Source organism: Podarcis gaigeae, assembly GCF_964106915.1.
Source record: "Podarcis gaigeae genome assembly, chromosome: 17".
NCBI lineage: Eukaryota > Metazoa > Chordata > Lepidosauria > Squamata > Lacertidae > Podarcis > Podarcis gaigeae.
Window position 1 is genome coordinate 11,136,778 of NC_139694.1, and position 25,645 is coordinate 11,162,422.

The following is a 25,645-nucleotide window of genomic DNA, read 5'->3' on the forward strand; positions in this document are numbered from 1 at the left end:
CATCATTTTATTTATCTCATACACTCTTCCACAGAGCCTCTGGGAAATGATATGAATTGAAAAGGATGTTCAAAATAACTTTTATAAATAAACAACAACCTGGCAGCTTTTCTTTTGGGAATTATAGGGACAGGACTACCTAAATTATACAGAAATTTATTTATGTCTGCTACTACAGCAGCAGCAAGAATGCTACTTGCCCCAAAGTGGAAAGAAGCAAAGGAAAAATGGATACAAAAACTTATGGGATATGCAGAGATGGCGAAACTCACCGGAAGAATAAGAAATCAAGATATCAAATTCTTTAAAATAAAAGAATGGAAATGATTTACTGAATATTTACAGATAAATTGCAAACAGATAAAAACATTAGCAGGATTATTGTAATAACCTACAGTTTTAGAAGAGTATATATTTAAAGTAGATAATTAAATGAGCAAATTAAATGAATTTGGATATGCAGGAGATATTAAAAAAATTTGAGAACCACAGAAAGAGGGGGAGAAGGCAGTCAAAATATAAATATATATATATTAAAGGAGCATGGGGCAGTGTAGCTGGAGTTCTCTAACATTATCCTTGCAAGAGGCCTGGTTGTGCTGAAAGATACTGATGGATTCAAACCATTCAGTGAGCTTCATGACTGAGCAGGGATTTGAAAAAAGTGTCTGCAGAAAGTGCATGCAATAGATTTTTTGTGTCCGTAAACATGTTTCAAGGAATAAAGCATAAGATTATAATGTTACAAATATGCAGAAATACAGTAAATGGACAAAAAAAAAATTCTTATTTCAAACATGGTTTATTTTCAGTAAATACATGAGCCAGCTTACATTTTGTGTAAAACATCTATGGTAGCATGCTGCCTACAACTGCATAGATCTCTGGCAGCCTTTTTACACCAACTTTGGTCATTAATTGTTCCTCATATGAAAGTCAACTGACATAGTACTTGCAGCAAATAAATCAGTATGTGGCCTTAAGGTTGTTTTGGGAAATTGAGTGTATGTGCATCAAAAAGCATCATGTAGCCACTAGTGTCTTTATTAATACAGATCATTAATTAGCAGGGAAATGGAAGAAAAAGAGATACAAGACAAGATTTCTGTTTGGAGTATTTTCTCTTGTCCAAATCTTTATAGTTATTACTTTAATCATTTATTTTCTACAGGATCCATTCCTAAACTTTAGGATTTCTGGTTAGTGATTCTTCCAGATAATGTTTAAAGCTAATACTGGAAAAATCCATCTTTTCCTCTGAATGAGAAGTGCCTTGCAATAAAACAGAAAAGCTCTCTTATCTGATTGTAATACTGCATCTGGCTTTTGAGCTGAAATATTCTCCCCAAATTAATGGATTTTTATTACTATTAGGAATGAATGAAATTGCTATATAGGTATCGAGATACGATTCAGAGGGACATATTAAAATATGCAGGCAAAAAGGGCAGTGATTCCTGTAAAATAGTATTAGTTCGTTCATGCCCCACATTATCCATCAAGGATTAGGAAGCAGATTTCCCTTTGGAAGAAAATCGTCTCTAGAGCAATGCAGAAGAATGCACAATAGGAAATAAAAATTTCCTGTTATCCTCCACAGTTTTGTGTTGGCAGCAAAGGTATGTGTTTGAGATTATACAGAGATCGTATGACTGATTCCATATTAAAATTATATACTGAGAATATAAAATGTTGATTTCTCCAGTTTTTAAAAATAAGAAATATAGCCTTATCATTTGATGCTAAAACAACTGAGCAGAAAAATAAACAAGGTACCCTATAGGGAACAGGTGCAAGAAGAGCATGGGTGAGGCATAAGGCTCCAATAACTAAGGCTGTACATACTATCGGCACTGCGAACAGGGATAGCTAAGCATAACAAAAATATTTGTATTATTTTTATGAGGTGCAAGAATGATTGCAGAGATTCCAGAAATCGAGTGCTGAACAGTGACAGGTGACAAGGTGTGATGTGGACCAAGCCCACTTCTCACATCAGCACCAGTGACAGACAAAGAAGGCACACAAAAGCCACTTGGAAGACATTCTAAAGTTACGTAAAGGGACTTGCACTGATGATGCAGACTTGAATGAAGAAAATTATCAGCGCAGGTGGCAAACAGGACATTAAGGCTACTAAACAACTCTGTGGTTACTGTAATCAGTTGAAATCTGTTTTTGTTCAAAGCGAAAATGGGTTGCATAAGAAGACTGTTCAGCCACCAGAAAATAAATAAGGCAATATGTACTAGGGTTTGACTCAACCTCTTTTTACAACTGTTTTAGAGGAACATCAAAGACTGAAACAGCCCACTTATATTCTTATATACTTTATTTTAGGCTCTACACTTCTTGACGTGCAGTAGTGCTTTCATATGTTCTCCCCCAACTTCTACATAGAGTTTGGGTTGACCAAAAATAAAGGAAGATTTGTTTAGTGCATCAGGCTGGCATCATATCCGAGGTAGGCAACACATCACTATCACATACTAGTGATGACAAGAGTAAGCAGAAGTATTGAAAGGAACTAGAGGCAGCCTTTAAAAACAGTAAAACTGATGGGAGATGTTTTCTCTTTTTAAACTCACTCTCTTTCCTTCCCTTGTTTTTAACATTCATGTCAAGTAGAGACAGAACAAACCAAATGTAAATCTCGAGACAGAATTAATACATTCAAACATTTTCCCCAGCCATGATTTTGCAGATTTAAGACTAAGTTCATAGAAACAATTAACATTTGTGAGAATGAAATCGCCTTTGCATTTTAAGAGAACCTTTGCCCTGTTCATGCCCAGGTTCTTAAACTGAGACTAAAGAGAAACCTCCCCACTCAACAAAAGTTAGTATTTCAATGCACTTAACTTACATTTTGATACATGTTCATATGCTTACAATGTCACTCAGATACCCTGCAAGGAAATGGATGCATGGACAACACAAATATTTCAAAATATGCTCTTGTCTGGAATACAAGGGGATCAAATATATTTTCAAGTACTTAGGGACTTTAATAGAAAAAAGTACAGTAAAGTAAGTGAGGGATGAGTTTTCTTTGGCAAGGATTTTATCAAATTGAAAGAGTTACTGCCTTAAACAAAGCAAAGTGTCAAAGGACCAGTGCGCAGAATGCTCTCGCTCCCTTAACCATGGTTATATGATCGGGAGTAGATTGCGGTGTCTCACATTCCTCTCCTCTGGCATGAATTTCCCTGCTATGGCTAAGAGTTGCATTGGTACTGACTTCAACCATGCTTAACACCAGCCAGGTTTTGCCAGTATGAAAAAAACAGAGAGTGAAGCTGCTTAAAATAAAACCTTGATTGATATTAACTATAGTTAATATTAGTGTTGCTATAAACCTTCACCATAGTTAATGCTGGTGTAGAAAATTCATACTGGAGAGGAGTGGGCTAAGATCCCATAGGCTGCTCCAGAAGATCCCATATCTTTCTCTCTTAAGGAGCTCTGTCTCTAGTGATGCCAAAATGCTCTCTTCCCTATGACTATTTGAGGCAGGAACTGGCCAAACAAGGCTGTGACTTCATGGTTAAGTGATAAGGAGCATTCCAAGCATAGGGGCCTCAAGTCCCTGCATCTAATCTGTGCATTTTGAGGGGTGTTTTGTAAATCTTGTACATAGGAATAGAAATAAAAGGATGCTATCTCTTCTCTTCCTGGGCTGTTCAAAGCCCAGTGCTTTTGCACCTGTTCAACACTTCTCTCCTGCCTCAAGAACCATTTAAATTTGATGGAGGGTAAGCATCTCAAACAAGGTGTTTCATAGCATTTCATGGACACCATGTGGTGCAAGCTTAGAAGGTATGCACCCCGATTCTATGCATGCTTAGTTGGAAGCAAGTCCCAGTGAGTTTAATAAGGATTACTTCTAAGCAAGCACGCATGTAAGTATACCTACAACACGGTGATAGTGCCCATTACGAGAAGTTATTTCAAGTATAACATTCAGTTTTAGATTTCAGCTAATCACTAGCACTTAGCATTTCACATGATCAGGGAGCCTAGTTTTGTTTCAAGTTCAAAGGTTTAGTTAAGATTACATTATACTATACTATATATTCCCCTCTTGAGATGGGCTGTCTTCTATTTTATCCAAGCCATCATGTTGAACCTGCAATGTAAAGAGCAATTATCTGTAACACATACCATCATTAATCATGGCATGGACAAGTGTACATTGCAAGGTACAAATGTTATATGGAGAGATGTATGTAATTGCAGCTAAAGCAATACTGTACTTAGAATATTTGTGCAATAGTATGCTGCTGCCCAAGCTTGAGCACTTACTGCATAGGCAGAGATGCTAAACTAGGTTATTTTAAAAACCAACAATTCCCTCCCACTTCAGCACCCGCAATGAGACATTAAGCAGTCTTTGAAACTGTACACTGAATAAAAAAACTGTACATTGAGTACATTAAATACATGTCCAGCTAAACCGAATACTTTCTTTTTTTTTTGTTAAACATTCAAAAAGAAATTCCCTTATAATTGGTGGTACCTTGAATAACGTACAATTACTCATCCACTGTAAACATATGTAAGCAGTACATGACATATTGAATCAGATCTCTTTTATATAGCAAACACTGAAAATCCAGTTCGCTATCACCATTATGACAATTTCCATGCTTACATAAGATGTTTGGCTAGAAGCTATTTAATAGCAGAAACTGAAAATGTGTCAAGATGATTATTTCATAGTGGCTCATTTAGCTAAGCACCCCTCTTAGTGCTCCTGAATGTTGGTCACTGACATTCGCCTTCATCTGTTCAGTCTCTGTGTTACAACCTCTCGGTACATTATAGATATATAGATGAGTAGCAGAAACACCACAAAGAAATCATCTAAAAACCCCAAAATTCCAAACAGGGCTTCGGGGAGAAAATCCAGGGGGGATGCCAGGTACAACAAAGCTCCCATGAGGCAGAGGAATATTCGGATGCGGAACATCCAGAAGAGACCGCCAACGGAAAACATTTCTCTGAACGCATGGCGCAATAACGTGGGCAAATCCATAATCCTTTCCATAATCTAAACAAAATGTAGAAAGACCAATTTTTGGTAAATGTTATGCATGGTACATTTATCTCAGGGACTTTTGACACATATATTACAAGCTCACGTGCATTTACACAAATTGTAATATTGGTGAAAAAGGATGATAGTGTAATTCCTTCTTGGACTGTGTCCATGACCCTTTCCCCCAGTATCTCCCTCTTAAAGATCTATATTCTCATTCATAGGGACTCTGAATATAAACAGCATCTTGGATCAGGGTTTTTTTTTATACCAAGTACAAGATTAAACAAACACATGGGAAAAACAAAATATTGTTCAAGGTTTTACATTCAATACAAAACATAATTAAATAAGACTCAATATTGAAACATCACTTTCTCTAAGTGTTAGAATGCTTTATATCTCAACAATCCATACCCAAAAGAACCCAGAAGGCAGACCAATATTATTAATCATAATAGATTGCAGAGGGGGAGTGTGAGAGAGTGTGGCTTGCCAAAGCATCGTTAATGGGTTGGGGCAAGATTTCAACAAGGAGCCTTCAGGCCAGGGGTTGGCAAGGTTTACCTCGCCTGGGCCAGTTCACTCCAGCAGAATCCCTCCATGGGCCAGATCACGTGTGTGCCTGAGCGCCCCCCCCCCCCCAATTTCCGGCGTCTTGTGTCTGTGCAGACACGATTTCTGGCGCCGTGGAAGCGAGTCCCTGCACCATGCTGTGCCGGTTTAGCGCAGCACGTGGGGACTCACCGAGCAGATGGCTTGGTTTGGGGGTGGCTCGTGGGCTGGTTAAACAACCCCCGTGGGCCAATTGTGGCCCATGGGCCTTAGGTTGCCTGCCCCTGTTTAGGCTTACAGCTCCCTCTCTTAACTACTACATAGCATAAACTCTTTTCTGACTAAGCTTGCTGAATCTCTAAAGGGTAGTAAGACATACAAAAGCTGGGAACTCTCCATGCCTGGGGCGTCTAAAGCTGGTATTTCTCAATTAAATCCCTTATTTTATTCCCGAAAATTCACCACATCAACAGGGATTATTATTTGTCTTGGGTGGGGTCCACAAATCTGGCTGGTTTTGCTGGCTGACCAAAAAAAATGTAGTTTCTGGATCCCTCACCACAAAGGTCATTGTCTACTTCCTTCATCTCTGCAACACAGTACAAATGCAAAGAGAATCCCTTGCTCCCTCACCACAAATGCAAACTTATGGCTAGGAAAGGGGGCAGGGAAGATTGTTCCTAGAATTACGCTACACAATGCATTATAGAAACAGCCCCAATGCTCCTCTCCACCTTGGAGGTAGAAAGGGATGAAGTGGGGACTAACTGTAGCACAAACGTGGGGACCAACTCTTCTCCATCTCCAAGGCTGGAAGGATGACTGGACCTGTCTCTGAAGCCCAGTTGCAAAACCACAAACCCAGGCCTTTCTCTCCAGAGCTAAAGAACAAGGCTAGGGCTTGTCCTTTTGCGACCATACTCTTGAGTACCTTCAAAGCACTATAGCCAAACAAGCCCATTCATCCTTCCAACCTTAATGCTAGGGAAGGGCAGGGACTGGCCTCTGTGCTTGCAGAGAAATAAATGCTCCAGTGCTCTGTAATGTTGTGTGCTACTGGTGAATGGAATTTGTACCCCTGGTCCCACTGACTCCATAACCCACACATACCGATCTTGGCTGTCCTGAGAATCTCCTGTTGTAATCGTTGACAGCCTGAAGCACCTGCACTGCATCCTCTTGTTCTTCATTGAAGAGTGGTAAAAATAAAGTTACCTGAACACAATAGAAAATTGATCATTTAATACCTGTATGCACTTTCCACTGCAGTGATTTTAAAACAGGGGTGAGGAACCTGTTGGCCCTCCAAATGTTGGATTCTCAACTTCCATCCAATGCTCCCTCCATGGCCACTGCTCAGGAACGATCGGAGCTGAAAAGCCACAGGTTCCCCACCCAAATTTTAAAAGGTTACAGAAAAGCCATACCCTAACAAATGACGTGCTCTAGCATAAGAACAAAACATGTGACTGTAATTATTCTTACTAGGCGTCTCTTACAACTACAGGGGTTACACATACCATACAGCTCAGACAAATTTGACAGTTCTGAAACCAAGGTGCAAAGCACTTGCAAAGTAGTCCAATACATTAGAGTAGCATTATCCATAGGTAAAGGTAAAGGTACCCCTGCCCGTACGGGCCAGTCTTGACAGACTCTGGGGTTGTGCGCCCATCTCACTCAAGAGGCCAGGGGCCAGCGCTGTCTGGAGACACTTCCGGGTCACGTGGCCAGCGTGACATCGCTGCTCTGGCGAGCCAGAGCCGCACACAGAAACGCCGTTTACCTTCCCGCTGGTAAGCGGTCCCTATTTATCTACTTGCACCCGGAGGTGCTTTCGAACTGCTAGGTTGGCAGGCGCTGGGACCGAGCAGCGGGAGCGCACCCCGCCGCAGGGATTCGAACCGCCGACCTTTCGACCGCCGACCTTTCGATCGGCAAGTCCTAGGTGCTGAGGCTTTAACCCACAGCGCCACCTGCGTCCCAGCATTATCCATAGTCTGAAGCAAAACAGGAAACAGCCCACAAGATAAATATAGCATCTCACTATAAATATTCATCTGGATGGCTGCACAAAGGAGATTTTAAAACGTGTTAAATTGTTACCTGTGCATAAAATGTTACCAAGACTACACATGTCCCATATCACATTACACACAAACATGTAGTATTACACAAACACATGTATCATTACAGAGGCATAATTTCCCAAGAACTTGAGCCTAGAGCTGTATTCTGCCATGGGAACTTTGCCTCTGATTTTGATTACAAAGGACGACTAGCATCCGGCCACTGAATCCCCATGCAGTGGGAATCAGGGTTTTTAATTATTACAGAAATGCAATACTATGTAAGAATATATAGTATTAAATTCTATGCAGAATATAAATATGGTTAATAGGCATATAATGTGTAACAGATTTCACAGGACATCACTATGCCCAGGCCAGCAACTTATACTTGCTTAATTTTATACAGATAGATGGAGGTGGGGGAATGTTAGTGTTGCCATATGAGGAATGGGAATGGCACTAGGGAACCCAGCAGGATCAATGAAGGCCTAATAAACACAATAGGGAAACTCAAATGCAAATGGCACAGATTTGGCCGAAATGAGAATACCCTTTATTAGATGTGGGGACCAGAAGCACATAGTATTCCAAATGTACTCACACAATAGATTAGTACAATGGCATTATGATATTGGCAGTTTTGCGTTCAATTCCTTTCCTCATGATCCCTAGCATGGAATTTGCCTTTTTCAGTTGTTGCACATCTTCATAGAGCTATCTATTATAGCCCCCATATCTCATTCCTAGCCAGACACTGCTAGTTCGGACCCTATGAGCATATATGTGAAATTAATATTTTTTTTGCCCCAACATGCATCACTTTGCACTTGAATTGCATTTGCCATTTTACCACACATTCACTAAGTTGGGAGAGATCTTCTGGAGCTCTTTACAATACCTTTTTAACAGTTTTGAACAATTTAGTATCATCAGCAAACTTGGCCACCTCACTGTTCAGTCCTAACTCTTGATGAAGAAGTTAGAAAGCACAGGTCCCAATACTGATCCTTAAGTGACTCTCCATTCAGAGAACTGTCCATTTATTGCTACTCTCTCTTTTTTTAAAAAAAGAATTTTATTGAGTTTTCCAATAATTATATAGAAGCAAAATAAAACAATAATATAGCACAGACAAAAAAAAAACAAGACAAAAAAGTACAAGTATAATTTCATTCCCTTTTTTTTTCTTATACCTTACTTTCCCGACTTCCCCATACCTCCCCTCTTTGTATTCCAATTTCTATTATATTAGTTCAGCAAATCCTTCCCCTTAATTTCATTTAAACTTTTAACCCTTCTTTTCTTGTTACTTATCCAATTCAGCTGAAAACCACGCAATTTCTAAGCCAACGCCATTCTAACATTCAAGAACTGAAGCCATTTATTGCTACTCTCTGCTTCCTGCTACTTAATCTATTTCTGATCCACAAGAGGACCTCTCCTCTTATTCTATGACTGCTAAGCTTACTAAGGAGTCTTTGGCAAGGGACCCTTTCAAAAGCTTTTTGAAAGTCCAAGTGCATGATATCAACTGGATCACCTCTATCAATCAATATACTTGTTGACTTTCTCAAATAACTCAGATATTGTTAGGACTTCCCCTTGCAGAAGCCATGCTGGTTCTACTTCAGCAAGATATGTTCTTCTATATACACAGAATCATAGAATTGTAGAGCTGGAAGCGACCACAAGGATCACATAGTCCAACTTCCTGAAATGCAGGAAAGTTTTGTTCAACACGTGCTTGGTTATTTTCCCCCTCCTAACCAGTGTTTTCCAAGTGTCACAAAAACAAAGAGCCACAAATAAAAAATGCAAAATAAATAGCAAAGACAGACCTCAGCATAACACTCAAATCGTCAGCGTAACACTCAAAATGGAAGAGTGGCACTCAAATTGGAATGCAACACTGAAAACGGAGCATGTTCAGTTTCCGAAATGTTCGCAAACCAGAACACTTACTTCCGGGTTTGCAATGTTTGGGTTCCAAGTTGTTTGAGTACCAAGGCGTTTGAGAACCAAGGTGCCCCTGCTATCTGCCTCAGTTCCTCTGACTCTCCTGCAAAAGTTAGTCCAGACACTAGAGTTCCTGGGTGCCATTCAAGTCCAGGGTCACCGCCCCTCTGGTTGGTTCCATGACCAACAGGTTTAAGTAACAATCATTTAGAGTATCTAGAAATTTTACCTATTTGTTGTGACTGGAACAAAAATGTAGCAATACTACCAACATTTCCCCCGTGGGACACTTTATTGGTTCATTTTTTTATTTCAAGATCTCCCTGAGCGTTTTGATCAAGGGGACAATAGCACATCTCTAGTACTAAATTGCTTTTGGGGCCCAGTATCACCACCGACAATGATTCTGTGGAGGAGTCCACCCCTTTGGGGAATTTTAGCTTGCTGGACTCAATGTTCTCTTTGATGTACAGAGCAACGCCATCTCCAGTACATCTTTCCTATGGCGTTTATATCTAGAGATAATGTGTTCCACTTGTTCTCTCCACTCCACCGTGATTCTGTCATACCTACTACATCGAGACCCTCACTCTCCCTGGAGCTATCACTGTGGAAGTGGAACAGAGCTATAATGTCCCTGAGGGCCTCATCCACCACTCTCTCTGCCTCTCTAAGCTTTTCTAGATATGCCGCCTTGGCCTCAAGGAAACAAACTTGTTCCTGAACAGACAGGAGCTCATTGCACCTTGAACACACCCACAACTTCCATCCAAGAGAGTTCTCAAATTTTGGGGTTCTCAAATTTGGCTGGCTTTGCTGGCCAACCAAAAGATGTTGTTTCTAGTCCCCTCCCCACAAAGGGTGGGGGCTTCTTCCTCCATCTCTGTAACACAGTGCCAAGTCAGACAATTCCTGACTCCTCAACCCAAATTCAAGCTTGGGGCTTGGGAAGGGGTGAGAATTGTGCCTTAGAATTAGACTACAAAGCCTGGGCTTTTCTCAGAGCCACAGCTACAAAACTACAAATCCTGGCTGCGCTGTTGATAGCCAAAGAGGAAGGTTAAGACATGTCCTGATCCTGCTTTGCTTCTGAAGCGCCACAGGTAGCTCAGAAGCCCAGTCCTTCTGTCAATCTTGCAGCTGGGGAGGGGACTGTCCTTGTGGATTTCAGAGGTACACTAAATGGAAGGACAATCCTCAGCTCCCTCTTCATCTCCCTCGGCTAGGCTGGATGCAACATATGGGTGAAACTGTGGGTTCCTGGTCTTCCTGACTCTGTCCCTACACATACCGATCTTGGCTGTCCTGAGAATCTCCTGTTGTAATCACTGACATCCTGAAGCACCTGCACTGCATCTTCTTGCCTCTCACTGAAGAGAGGTGAAAATAAAATTACCTGAACACAATAAAAAATCAGTTACTTAATGATTTTACGTGGATTGTTTCCTTTCTTATACCATGCTTTTAAAAGGTTACAGAATATAATGTGTGTGTGGGTTTTTTAAAGCCAAATAATGATGTGTTGAAGCATAAAAGCAAAATCCAAGCGCTAAGATGGGTGCAGTTGTAGTTATCTTCTTATAACCACAGAGATTAAAGTTACTGTTGAGCTCAAGGAAATCTGCAAGTTCTGAAAACCAGGGTGTTCGGCTGTGAACCACCTGCCAAATTTGTCCATGATATTACAGTAGAATTATCCACAACCCAAAGCAAACAGGAAATTCAGTCCATAAGATTGGTTTGAATGGTTGCAGGGGAGAGACTTAAACATTGAACTATTATCTACATATGAAACTATGTTACCAAGACTACACATACACCCGGATCATGTCACTTGCCCTTAGTTTCAGCCGTAGTTTTTGTCAGTTTAGAGATATCTTCCCTTAGAGATAGAAGAACTTTAGACCAATCTTATGCTAGTTCTTCACAAATCTATGAGACTAAGCTTGCCATGGCATCTGTTTCATCGTGTTTCACTGTGTCTGCTTTGTCCCCTTTAAGATTCTTAGCTGTCATGATGTTGTCTGTGAAACAGGAATTACCAGGGAGGAAGAAATCCAGGAGTCAAAGTTTCCCTTTCCGGTCCTGTGTTTGCTATGAGGCATATCCCATAAGAACTGCTCACTTTGAGCACATGAGAAAACATATAGATGGCAGCATGTTGCTATTATTTTGTGAGCTGGGACAGAGCAGTAGGTTATTATGTAATTGATGATGAAATCTCTATCCTCCCCGCTTAAGAGATTTTTGAAATAAATGTCTTTATTTATTTTTTAAATGCGCAGGTGCTATGTGATTATTAGTTGGCTTTGCTACAAAGATTAATGTAGATACTGCTCTGGGATTCATAATCTAAAATGATGCCTAGCAGTAGATTCTAAAGCAAATGCTATTCTACTCAGGTATTAATGGTATTCTGTATATTCCTGAAACATAAACATGTAAAAACTTTGAAGGGAAAGTTACCAAAAGTTAACATCACAATTTTGAATATCAGCTTATTACCGTTTGCCTGCAGATAGGGCAATGTATTGCACCTCCCCATGGACCACACCTCCAGTATGCAATAATGCAGGAACCTAGATAAAATAATACCATTACTATTTTCTTAAACTGACAGTAACCCAAATAGAAGTTGCTATTTCAACACACACTCAAAAATGATGAGCTGATCCAAAGGATAAGCTGATGCAAAAGTGTCATTTTGTGGGGTGAAAGGACTATTTTCTCTACAACACATTAAATCATCTGTGCAAATCAATATCTTAAGAAATCTTTGCAAACAATATTGAAGTAGTTGTCAATCTACATTTTTAAGCGATTGCCAGCTTTAAATGGCAATGATGCCTAACCTTTCTTATGAAACTGATATTTTGAATTGCTGTGAGCCTCTTACACAAATATACATAAAATATATATGAAGTAGGACAGGAATAAAAATGCGCAGTAATTTAATATATTTGCTATAGCAATGATCATTTTTACATTTTTGGACATAGTTTAAATACCTGTTAGAAACAACTAGTATCTAACACAGTCAGCTGAATGAAAAAAATCAAAGGGGAAATCCATGCTGCTGTAAAACTAAACCACATTTTCAAAAGCATCTTTTTCTGCACATCATTTACTTAACACATCTTACCAGCATAACAGAATGCAATAAGTGATGCAAAAACGTATTTTGCTTACCACAAAAAAGATGTCCACAGTTTGTTTCAATGGGAAATGTAGCCTGTTGTAAACACACTGGGCATGACATATCAGTATAGAAACGTTGTCTGTCTTCAAGTACATTCTGCTGGAAGAAATGAGAAGTGTCACCTCTTCAAGCAGAGCAAATTGCTGTACCTGCCAGAAGGTGCAAACTAATCCTTATTGCAAGATCTGAAGAAAGTTTTTTTCACAAGTATATTTTCCGGACTTTATTCTCACATAAGAACAATCATACAGTAGAAAATATAGGGCAGAAACCCAACTTGTTAGCCTACAGAGTCTAAAAAAGTTAAAACAAAAGACAAAGTTAATTAAAGCAATGAGAATATATTAACTTAATCTGTAAAACCAATGAGAAAAGTATCTAACAATGTACCCTGAAAAGGCCTTGTTGGATTAAAAAAAGTCTTAAGGATTTGCCTAAAAGAACCAATTGTTGGGTGTGGATTCCAAAGTATGGGTGCCACCACACAAAGTTCTTCCATGGGTACTCATTAAATAAACTTTCTGGCCTAAGGGTTCAAGCAGGATGATACAAGGAAAGGCCACATTAACAACACCATAAAGGTTGGTGTGGAGGTGATTTTGTCCTCAAAGTGCTTAGCAAAAGAGTCACAGCACATTCCCAGAAGGTTCAGGTCTGTGTGTACCGAAGCTGGTTTCATCAGACCATGGACCACTGGCTGAAGAGTTCTAAAAGGTAAAGGTAAAGGACCCTTGACAGTTAATTCCAGTCGCAGATGACTCTGGGGTTGCGATGCTCATCTTGCTTTACAGGCCTAGGGAGCTGGTGTTTGCAGACAATTTTTCCCGGTCATATGGCCAGCATGACTAAGCCGCTTCTGGTGCAATGGAACACCGAAACCAGAGCAGCGCATGGAAACGCCGTTTACCTCCCCACCGGAGCGGTGCCTATTTATCTACTTGCACTTTTTGGGCGTGCTTTCGAACTGCTAGGTTGGCAGGAGCTGGGACCGAGCAACGGGAGCTCACCCTGTCGTGGGGATTCGAATCGCTGACCTTCTGATCGGCAAGCCCAAGAGACTCTGTGGTTTAGACCACAGCGTCACCCACATCCCACAAAGGAGGCAAAGGCCTATGACACCCGGTATTCCCAGGTGGTCTCCCATCCAATTACTAACCAGGGCTAAAGCTGCTTAGCTTTCAAGATCAGGCATGTTCAGGGTAGTATGGCCATAGAATGAAGAGCTCTACCAAGTGGCTACTTTGGGATGTGACGAAGGCTATGAAGTAGACTTTATTTGCTGCCTACACCACCACACAGGAGGCATGATTATCTGTTCTAACTTGTTTGAAGGAGCCTTTGAAGTTGCAGATCAGGTTGACTGTCAGCCCCACCTGCACCTTTAAAGCTCCCCATTCTCAGGCAAGGAGCCTGCTGAGAATGGGGAACTCTTCCCACCCGGGAAGAATGGCAGATGAAGGTGATGGACTACATGGAACTGAAGGAAATGACTGGCAGAATCGGAGACCAGGGAGAAGAGTCGGTGGAGGAAGACTGGAAGAAATTTAAAGACTATCTACAGAAACATTGTAAAATTAATGAATGCTAGAAGATTGTTGGCATGAAGTTATGTGGTTTTAGCAGAAATGTTTTAAAGGTTTAGGAAAAAACAGACTGTTAATTGGTGAAAGGAGGGAAAGTAAAGTTACATTATATTAAGATAAATTACAGGACAAAAATTGGAAAAGATGGAAAGGATTTGCTGAAATAGTTAACCGAACTAGAATACAAAAAAGGGAGGTGTGAGGAGGTCAATGAAACAAGCAAATGAAAGATAAGTTATGGGAAGATTTGATGTGGTGTTTTTTTTAATGGATTTCATTTTTCTGATTTTTATTTTCACTTTTTCTTTTTCTTTTTGTCTTTTTGTCTTTATTGTGATGTGTTGTTTTGTTTTTGTTTAATATGGTGTTTTTACTTTTTCCTTTTGTAACCTTTAAAACCTTAATAAATATTTTTTTAAAAAGAAAAGAAAAGGTACAATGTAAATGAAAACAAACAAGCAAACAATGAATAAATAATATTTAAAAGAAAAAAAAGAGAGAGCGAACGGGGAACTCTCCTCACCTGAGGGATGGTTGTGTCTGTGTTTTTATTTTGCTCCTTCCTTAGCACCATTCCCTCCTGGGACTGCACACATACAGAGTCAATCTTTCCCCCCTCTTTTGGGCTTCCTCCAACCCTCAAATGTTTCTTTTCTTTTAAATGTGTACCTCTGTCACTCTCAGTGTTGCCTTAAGCATGCCAATGCTTCCTTCTTGTGCATATGCTATGCCATTTTGTTTTCATAAGTCACAGCACCCATCCTTGAACTTGGGAAACAGAGGGAATAGCCTCCAGCTATTACAAAAGGTTCATGAGACATGAATTCTATTCTCTAGCATCCGTGTATTATAACCAGATTTGTCTCTAAAGGAGCACAAAATCTATGAGGTTCAGATTTATCTGCCTCCTGGTCATCACATGAGAAATTATCTGAGAGTTGGCACCAAATGCAATTTATGCAAGGAAGAGCAGATAGCATTATACCTGTTCTGATTGTATTTGTTGTCTAATTGCTCTCACTAGCTCTTGGTTTTCTGGATGAATAGCTTGGTGGGCATTTCTGTTAAGAGAAAATACAGTGCATAATACAATGCTAACAAAAAACTTCAAAATCAGAGCTATACACAATGGAATTCATCTAGCATGTTCATAATTCTAAGATGTTTCAATTAACTGCAAGGCAATGACATTTTATGCAGTAGTAAGTCACTTGATCCAAACTTCAGTGCAAAATTCCTTCCCCGTGTCCCAGATAGTAAGGGTACTATCCAATGCTAGTCATACTATCATGAGTAGGCCCACTGAAATATATGACCGTGTCTACCTTAGGTCCATTATTTCAATGTGTCTACTCTGGGTAGAGCTTCATTAGATACAACTCTAACCCTATGTGTATTTTTTTTTCAAAAAAATACTATTAGCACATAAATGGAAAGCTTTTTAAAAAATATTTGAGTGTTCAAGGCTACAATCTTACTCATTCTTACCTAAGAGTAAGTCCCACCAAGTTCAGTGGGAGTTACTTCTGAGCAGACATGCACAGGATTGTGCTCTAGGATGAAAGTAATGACATCATTCCCTTTTCCTTTATGTCATGAATTTCTTATCCCCATCAAAGTATTCTGCAATAGTTTTCATCATATATTAATTTTGAAAATGGGCTATCTTAGAATCATAGAATCATAGAGTTGGAAGAGACCACAAGGGCCATCGAGTCCAACCCCTGCCAAGCAGGAAACACCATCAGAGCACTCCTGACATATGGTTGTCAAGCCTCTGCTTAAAGACCTCCAAAGAAGGAGACTCCACCACACTCCTTGGCAGCAAATTCCACTGTCAAACAGCTCTTACTGTCAGGAAGTTCTTCCTAATGTTTAGGTGGAATCTTCTTTCTTGTAGTTTGGATCCATTGCTCCATGTCCGCTTCTCTGGAGCAGCAGAAAACAACCTTTCTCCCTCCTCTATGTGACATCCTTTTATATATTTGAACATGGCTATCATATCACCCCTTAACCTCCTCTTCTCCAGGCTAAACATGCCCAGCTCCCTTAGCCGTTCCTCATAAGGCATCGTTTCCAGGCCTTTGACCATTTTGGTTGCCCTCCTCTGGACACGTTCCAGTTTGTCAGTGTCCTCCTTGAACTGTGGTGCCCAGAACTGGACACAGTACTCCAGGTGAGGTCTAACCAGAGCAGAATACAGTCGCACTATTACTTCCCTTGATCTAGATGCTATATCTTAAAGCTGAATTTTAAGTTTTAAGTAGCAGCAGCTATGGAAACAGAGAACTTGGGTGGGAAAATATCATAGTTTTATTATGCTAGTTAATGCTCCAAGCTAGATAGGCTAAGGGTGTTAACATATACAATATCTATGACTGGTTTTTCAGGTTAGGGTGTAGATATATATATATATTTGCTTTCGTAGATTTTCACGGGTACAGGAATGCAGGTTTTGGTGTCCTCGGGTGTCTTCCCGTGTAAATATATATATTTGTAACTCTACAGTGCAAAGATGCTTTCTCTGTCTCCTTCCCCAATTTGGCTAGTGTTGTAAATATACCAAGTATGAGTAGCATGAAGAACTGGAGGTCATCTCATTTGGCCCAAGCTCAGTAAAAGCTTTGTGGGTGAAGGGAGATTTTAATCAACCCTACTGACTTTCTAGTTTGATTCTTTGAAGTGCTGCTTCCAAGAATGTGCAGTCAAAAAACAGGTGTGTTGTATCATTAAAAATATTTTAAATTACTTTAAATATATATGCCTGACACATTACAAATACAGTAGGTCATTGTCAAGTGCTAACAGTATCTCACCTTAAAAGCATGTATGCCAGTGCAGCAAGGAATGTGATGCTGAGCACCACTGCCAGCAGGACCTGGTCACTTATTCCTTCGATCATTGAATCACTATCTAGGATCAATCTCTGAACTTCTGTTTCTTGGCTGGCCATTCCAAAGCTAGAATCCAGGAAAGACATGCATTCAGATTTATACATGTGCATAAAAATTATTCATGCTTAGCTCACATCTACAACTAAAAAGGAGTAGACAAAAAACCCTTGAAGTTGCCAATGGTCTTCAAACTTTAAAATCAAAGTGTGTTCTGTGACAAGATGGCACACTGGTAGATTTCCACATGGCCAAACTCCATGTCACATAAACCCTGCTACATTCTAGAATTCTAAAATTCCATGGGATTTCATGTGGTGACATGTGTTTCACAGATGACAGTTCGGACAATAGGCAGTGGGAATAGCCAATAGCCTAATGACACGTCCAACACGATCCAGTCTCAAATGTGTTGCCAGTGGAAAGTGTGCACTAGAAGTGACAAAAATCAAAAGCAGATAGACAAGCCATGTGCTACATAGTAAGACAAAAACATATAATATGCATATATGCAATATACGGCACTTATTATCCTTTAGAGGAGGTCAGTCCCATTTAACAGCTAGGCAGCGCAGGCACAGTAATAAGGTATTAGTCCAAAATCAGTCAGTTAAGCTATGGCACAGAATTTTGAAGAAGAAATAAGTAGTAATGGTGTGTGCTTCGGGGCATATACAGAGTGCTTTCCCCCCAGCATTAAAAAGTTGCAGCCTACCCTGTCATCACAGAATTAAGAGGATTACAGGGTAATGGTATAGCTGCCCTATATATTAAAGCTCCAGCATCTCCCTTGAAATTGAGTACTAACTCCACCTCCATTGCCAGACAACTGAACCAGAGAACACATAAACAGTGTTCCCCTCCATACAATAACCCATGCTTTGTTTTCAGTTTTCCAGCAACTCTTCACAAAAACATTCTCTTTCTCCCTCCACTTGTGTTACAGACAAGCTGTCCTTACTTGTTCTCCTTTCCAAACTCCTCCCCCAAAGTCTGGAAACTTAATTAGTGCTAAGACATCACGTGGGCTTAGCCCAGGAGTCTGTTCTCCATACCAAGTCTGAGTCCTGGGAAAGTCCATCTGATGATATGCAGACCACTTTCCCCTTCCCACTGAACAACTGTGGTCTCCTGTTTGCTCACACACTTTGAATTCAAATTCCTTCTGAATGGATGAAAAAGCCACTCCTTGCCAACAAAGTACAATAATGTACTTTCCCTCCCATTTTTATGCAATTTATCAATATATCAGAGAAGTTGATGGCAGACTGAATCAAGCACTTTCCTCATCCAAACTACTCCTATCTTCCATCCTGACCACTTCAGTCTTCTGTTGCACCGCCAGCTGGCTTTTCCAGTTTTGGGAGGAAATTAGCTAATCGTAAATGCATTTAATAACACTGAGTCTTCCCTGTATAGAGAAGCTTTTTAATGTATAATGTTTTATTATGTTTTTATATATGTTGGAAGCAGCCCAGAGTGGCTGGGGCAAACCAGTCAGATGGGCGGGGTACAAATAATAAAATTATTATTAGTGGTAGTAGCAGTGGTGAGATGTGTAAATGCATTTAAGATGATAATTTTATGCCAATTTCTTTGCTTGCCTTCCCTTTTCCTTTTTATGCTTGCATAAATTGATTTTCAGGTAAGCTTCCTCTCCTCAAAGGACATGACTGAAAATGCCAATGGGTAAATACTTTTGTTTAGTGACATGACATTGACAACATCAACTCCTTCTATTTACCTCATCTGGAAGACTCAGCACCATGTCATTAGCAGCTTTCTTCAGGCCCACAGCAAATGTTTCACACACAGCATCCGAGAAACCGCTGTGCTGTACTTGCAAAAAGAGAACATTTTCAAGCTACTTTTTAAAATATACTTCAACACAGCATATGTTTACATTATTTTCGCACCTGCAGATATAGGCTTGAGTAATTTCTATGCCCACACAGAGTAAAGTGCAGCTGTATGTATATAAAACAAGTCAGGTCTGGATGGAACATGCTATTAAATCATCCCTATCCACTCAAGAAACATACAGAAGTGCAAACATTAAGAAATTGAGGTGAAATTTGATGAAAGAACTAACATTTAAAAATATTAAGTTGGATATAAACAAGTATCCACTTAATCTGTCTCTGTTTTGGGTCACTCTCCCTCTATCTCCAATTTGGGGGAAATGCTAGCAGTGTTATCTTGCGCCTTTCTGTGCATGGCAATCATTCATGTTTGCCAAAATTCAGAAGACCTGTTAACTACTACTCAAATATGCAAATCTGAAGTATGCTATTAAGTAATCAAGAACAGCTACTCCTTCGCTATAGAGCAAAGATGTTGTTGGACCTAACCCATGGTTAGCTGTTGTGCGGGAAGTGAGATGAACTGCACTTAACCCTAACAGGGATGTGCTTGAAATAGGATCTGAAACCATGATTTCAAGTTGTTTAAAGAGGAACCACAGTTAACCCTAAACTACAATTGGGTTAATGTTACTACTGTTCAGCTTGCTGAAGGTACATTCAGCAGGGGAATTGCATTTGAAAAGGAACAGAGTATGGAGAAGAAAATATGCACATAACCTGTGGCTCAAAATATTTTGAGCAGTACTTGGTTAAGGTTTGCATCCAAGGAAAGGAGACAGACCAAAAGCAACCGCAGTCCCATCAGTGTTTACAAATATGCATACATAGACTGGTGAGTGCTGATAAAAGCAGAAGCATTTACTTGTATCTAGCAAAACCAGGATGAGAGCTGCTACAAAAATCAAAAACACAATAAGAAAGCAAAGTGCAGGGGAGAAAAACCATTTTCTTGCCTTTAGCAAATAGAATTTTTGAAGGCCGATTTAATTTATTGGCCCCACAGCAAAAAACTCAAGTTCTTCACATTCTTTTTTTTATTTCCATTGCTTCTTGAATAAGAACAAAGCACCACAAAACAGCTACATTTTAATTACAACAGATGCTTTTATTCTTGTGAGCAAGTTTTCTTTCTTTTTTGAAAAAAAAAAGCACTGAATTTTAAGGTCACAAAAGAACATGTTGGTGCAGATGTATTATTTCACTAGGCTTTTGACTAGATAGCTAATAAGAGAGACACTGAAAATACTTTGTTAAATGCTTCTCATGTGGTAAAGCTGAAATTTTGCCACATGGCATGGTTCAGAAATACTTAGAATGCCCTCCAGTGTCGGATGGAATAAATAATTGTAACTGGCCAGTCAAAATAAAATGAAATCTTAATTGCATCTGCTTAGCCTTAGAGGCAGGTCCAGCTAATTTCAGCATGTTACGTAATTTAAAATAATGTGCCCTGATCTTTTTATATCCTTCCAGAGTAACTACATTTATTGTACTCCTTTCTTAATGTTAGATAAAAGACTCCTATACCCTCTCACCAGGGAGTAAGTTCCAGTGAACTCAATGAAATTTAGTTTTCAGTAGACCTTTATAGGTTTGCACTGTCAGCTGGCACTGGCAAACCACAGCTTCTGCTCTTCATGTAAAATGCACAATGGGTATGTAAGACTCTTAATATTTGAGTATACAAGTAGCCCTTTTCTATAGCTGCCTTGAATACATGTTGTCTGGTAATCTGCATTCCTTAGTTAATCAAAGCCATTTTAATAAAAGAGACTTAAATTGGCTTTTCTGTGGCTCACATCTGTGTGATGGGGAAAAGAAACGGAAAGCAACAAAAATGTATGTTACAGTTATTTTCTAAGCAAACATGAAAAACCAATATTGCAGAAACAAAGAAAGAGATAAGGAGCTATCAGCATACACAGAAATGAATAGTTGTGAAACACAAATCTTGATGAGGGAGGTAACAAGCCTTCCTCCAAGAAAAGGGGGAAGGATAGCACTGCTGGATTTGGCTATGTGTGTTCAGCTGAATGCATGAAGACACCTTTAGTTGCAACACTGTTGGCTTGCTCCATCGCAATGAGCAAATGATCACCGTGTGCCTTTTCTTTTAAATTTATCATGTGAACTTGAATTGTACTAGTTACATTATGTGTACCAAATCAGTTGATGAACTTTTATTGACATGAATTGGTACCAAATCAGAGCAACTGAACACGAACCCCCAAAATTTATGCTTTTATATTTTTGTTTACACATGGGAACTAAAAGGCAAAGAAAACCAAGAAAAGGCAGTAAGTGTATCCCAGTCCTACTAAAGGCACAGATGAATTCAAGACTCATGCTACTCAGAAAAGATGCCTGATCTATTGATATGTTAATTTATTACTTTAGCACTCTGAAAAGCCCATAGAATGTTCTCATTGTTCTGAGCACCAAGGTGCATCCCTTCCTAAGCAGGAGGACATCCAGAAAGAACACATAGCTAAAACTGTTCTTAAGAAGGGAAGATTTATGAATTGCCACCACACCTCTCATCAGGCAAGAAAGAGAAACTACATTCATGCTGAATGATTTCTTTCTCCATTGACAAGAATTGAAAGGTTTGTTCATACCTTCTCCAACTGTGTGTTTACTCTCTTTCATATTTACAAAGGGCACAACAGGGAACTAGAAGGTTCCAATAAGCATTTTGAGTTATTCTTCCCTAGGGGTTGGCAAATAATGCTGAAAATTAAGAATGGCCTGGATTATTTGGTATTATATTCCTTTTTAGAAAGAAAACACCATTTTTTGTGTACAGGTAAAACTCAATTTAGGGACGTGGGTGGAGCTGTGGGTTAAACCACAGAGCCTCGGACTTGCCGATCAGAAGGTCGGTGGTTAGAATACCTGCAACGAGGTGAGCTCCCGTTGCTCAGTCCCTGCTCCTGCCAACCTAGCAGTTCGAAAGCACATCAAAGTGCAAGTAGATAAATAGGTACCGCTCCGGCGGGAAGGTAAATGGCGTTTCCGTGCGCTGCTCTGGTTTAAAGGATAGTTAAATATAACAATGCAATACAGCTAAAATATTGAAATAAATGTTCCAGGTAAAGACTTAGGAAAATCATTTTAAAACTCACCTAGAACATTCAATGTTTTGGAATAAGAAAATAAAACAATCTGGAAGGACCTTAGGAGACACCCAATGAAACCTCCATTTCAGTGCAGGATATACTAGATTTCAAGAATCTCCATTAGATGTTGGTCTATACTATTTTGATTGAAGTGCTTCTTAGGTAAAGGTAAAGGTACCCCTGCCCGTACGGGCCAGTCTTGACAGACTCTAGGGTTTTGCGCTCATCTCACTCTAGAGGCCAGGAGCCAACACTGTCCGCAGACACTTCCGGGTCACGTGGCCATCGTGAAAAGCTGCATCTGGCGAGCTAGCGCAGCACACGGAAACGCCGTTTACCTTCCCGCTTGGTAAGCGGTCCCTATTTATCTACTTGCACCCGGGGATGCTTTCGAACTGCTAGGTTGGCAGGCGCTGGGACTGAACGACGGGAGCGCACCCCGCTGCGGGGATTCGAACCGCCGACCATGCGATCGGCAAGCCCACCCGCGTCCCTGACAAGGTGCTTCTTACATATTAGCAAACTGTAAATGTGAGTGCACTATCTATTTGTGACCACAATAAGGACACAGGGTGAACATAATTTTAACCACCCTGGCACACTCAAAATCTAAATGACAAAGGAGTGTATTTCACCACCAACTTATATGTGGAACAGAAAGCTGGTTCAAGTTAAAGAGTAACTTCTAAAGTGTAACTTGAGTCAAATTTGATTCTTATTATGAAAATACTTTGTAACTGCTTTGAGAGCCTATTTGGGTTATAAAGCAAGATACATGTATCCAAAGGAAATAGTGTAAATAAAAACTACCGGTATTTCCTGTTCATTAGCATGAAGAACTGTATAAGGTTGTGATTATGTATACATGGTATTTTACTGAAGGGTGCACCCTACACCTACCACTCTCAGTGCCTGTTTCGGATACAGCAGGAATTCTAGCCGGTTTTTTATATTATTATATAGCTGTGTACATGGTGCTTTATAGAGTAACATAAACTAGACAGGTATATAAGCAGAGAATGAGCAGAGGTTGCATTAAATGAAGGGCCACAGCTCAGTGGTGCAGCATCTGCTATGCATGCAGAAGGTCCCAGTTTCAATCCCAGGTAGAATTAGGAATACAGTATCCCTAGGGACGCGGGTGGCGCTGTGGAGGGACGCGGGTGGCGCTGTGGGTAAAAGCCTCAGCGCCTAGGGCTTGCCGATCGAAAGGTCGGCGGTTCGAATCCCCGCGGCGGGGTGCGCTCCCGTTGCTCGGTCCCAGTGCCTGCCAACCTAGCAGTTCGAAAGCACCCCCGGGTGCAAGTAGATAAATAGGGACCGCTTTCTAGCGGAAAGGTAGACAGCGTTTCCGTGTGCGGCTCTGGCTCGCCAGAGCAGTGATGTCACGCTGGCCACGTGACCCGGAAGTGTCTTCGGACAGCGCTGGCCCCCGGCCTCTTGAGTGAGATGGGCGCACAACCCCAGAGTCTGGCGAGACTGGCCCATACGGGCAGGGGTACCTTTACCTTTAGTCTGAAATCCCAGAGAGCTGTTGCCAGTCACTGTAGACAATGGCCTACAGTGGCTTGATGGACAAATGGCCTAACTTGGTATAAGGAGTCTGCAATGATTTGTACTTAGTTTGTAATGAGGTGAGAGAGTTGAATCAGGCACAGATTTGGACACCAACTAATGAACTGGTCTCTGAAGCTGCTCTAAGAGCATCGTGTAAAGTTTCTATCTAGGGGTAGCAAATATGTGGCCCTTTAGATCTTCCTGGGCCTCCAATCAGCTGCAGCCCCCATGACCAATGGTCAGGAATGGTGGGAATTGTAGTCAAACAACACCAAGAGGGCCACAAGCTCTCATTTGAAGCATAGAAGCAGACTCCTAAATTCCCCCTCCCCTAGGGTCAGAAAGCAACAATAAACCCAACATACTAGGTCTTTCTCCTTTGCAATCCCAACTGATATTTAGTAAAGCTTCTGCAAGAACACAATTTTTAATTTCAGTAGGGCTTGCAAGAGCAGGTTTTCCAATAATTTGTACCTTGTGAACCATAATTCAGTAGTAGGTTGCATGAGTCACATGCAGCAGGTCCCAAGTTCAATTCCCTAGCAAGCCCTGTTAAAGGCACCAGCTTTCAGGAGCTTGCTGGGTTAGCTGGATATTTGGTGTGACCAGGTAGAAGGTGGGTGGGTATGTGTGCCATTTTCTACCTTGGAGCAAGGTAGAACTTCAAGGTAACTCTTGAAGGCAGGAATGCATTAGTGACTGAGATGTGCCACGTTATTCCCAGTTAATCCCAGATAGGGGTTTCACTGTATTTTTCACACACCCCAATACAGCACCACCCAAAAAGAAGTTGTCAGAGTTTACCCTCCAGAGTGCTCAAAACTGGGACTGCATAGACCAGATCCATTTTCAGATTTCCTTTCTTTCCTCAACCCCCATAAGGAGTGCAACCCCACCCCCGCTGCAACCTCAGGGTAAATTTACATCCACCCACTCAAAACGCAGCTGCTTACCAGAATAGCAATTTCAACAGTAAAAAAACAACAACAACCAGCCTCGCTTAAATCAAAGTTTTCTAGCACCAGCGGCATGGAACAAAGCATTTCAATACTTTATGGGGACGAGAAATGCGTTCCCCCAAACTTGTGTGTTGCTCCAGCTGCTTTTTTGGACTACAGTTCCCATCATCCTTGACCACTGGTCTTGCTAGCTAGGAACGACGGGAGTTGTAGTCCCAAAAAACCCAGCCGAAGACCCAAGTTTGGGGAAACGCTGCTTTACAGAGAAGTACTTCTGCACTGCCAAAAATAAAATAAAATAAAACCAACGGGGGTGGGGATGGGATAAAACTCCCCCTGTTCATTTCAGTGCATCCTCCGCAAGCAAATATTTCATAATACCGTTTGAGAGGCCTGGCGCGAAGGAACCCTAAAGCTACCTCCTTCCCAAAAATAATATTATTATTAAAAAATCTCGTTTCTTCGGCCTAGTCACTCCTGAGAACCGTCAGGACTCGGAATAAGGATCACGTCCCAACGAAGGGGCTCAGGAAAAGCTGCCTCAGCCCTAGCGAACACGAGTGGGAAGAAGATTCAAAGGAAAGGAGTGGTGCTCCTCTAATGGCGGGACGGGAGCCGACGGCCAGCGCCGGGAAAGAGCGCCAAAGTGGGCGCGGCGGGTCGCCTCACGAGCGCTCGGCCACTCGCCTCAGTACCTCAGCTCCTGACGGGCTCAAGCGAGGCCTCTCAGCAACCAGAAGCGGCGGCAGCGGCGGCGGCACTGGCAGCCTCGGCCGCTTCCCCCCGCGCGCCTCAGCCAACCCGAGCGCCGCTCCTCCCTCGCGGCGTGACTGAGGGAAGGCGGGCCT

At 40.9% G+C, this 25,645-nt stretch overlaps 1 protein-coding gene across 9 annotated transcripts; it reads right to left on the reverse strand.

Moving 5' to 3' along the window:
* Positions 1-783: 783 nt before the first annotated feature.
* RNF170 (ring finger protein 170) lies at positions 784-25,645 on the reverse strand. 9 transcript variants are annotated; one of them, XM_083719727.1, is made up of 9 exons: positions 25,493-25,601; positions 19,042-19,131; positions 17,223-17,366; positions 15,392-15,467; positions 12,814-12,919; positions 12,130-12,203; positions 10,916-11,020; positions 6,707-6,811; positions 784-5,053 (listed from the first exon to the last, which is right to left on the reverse strand). In XM_083719727.1, exons 2-9 carry the CDS (start codon positions 19,044-19,046, stop codon positions 4,784-4,786), a joined length of 885 nt encoding a protein of 294 aa, XP_083575853.1. In that variant the 5' UTR covers positions 19,047-19,131; positions 25,493-25,601; the 3' UTR covers positions 784-4,783. The 9 variants fall into 9 exon arrangements, with proteins under 9 accessions (XP_083575853.1, XP_083575850.1, XP_083575854.1 ...); XM_083719724.1 differs by having other exon boundaries at positions 12,814-12,922; XM_083719728.1 differs by having other exon boundaries at positions 19,042-19,136; positions 25,493-25,586.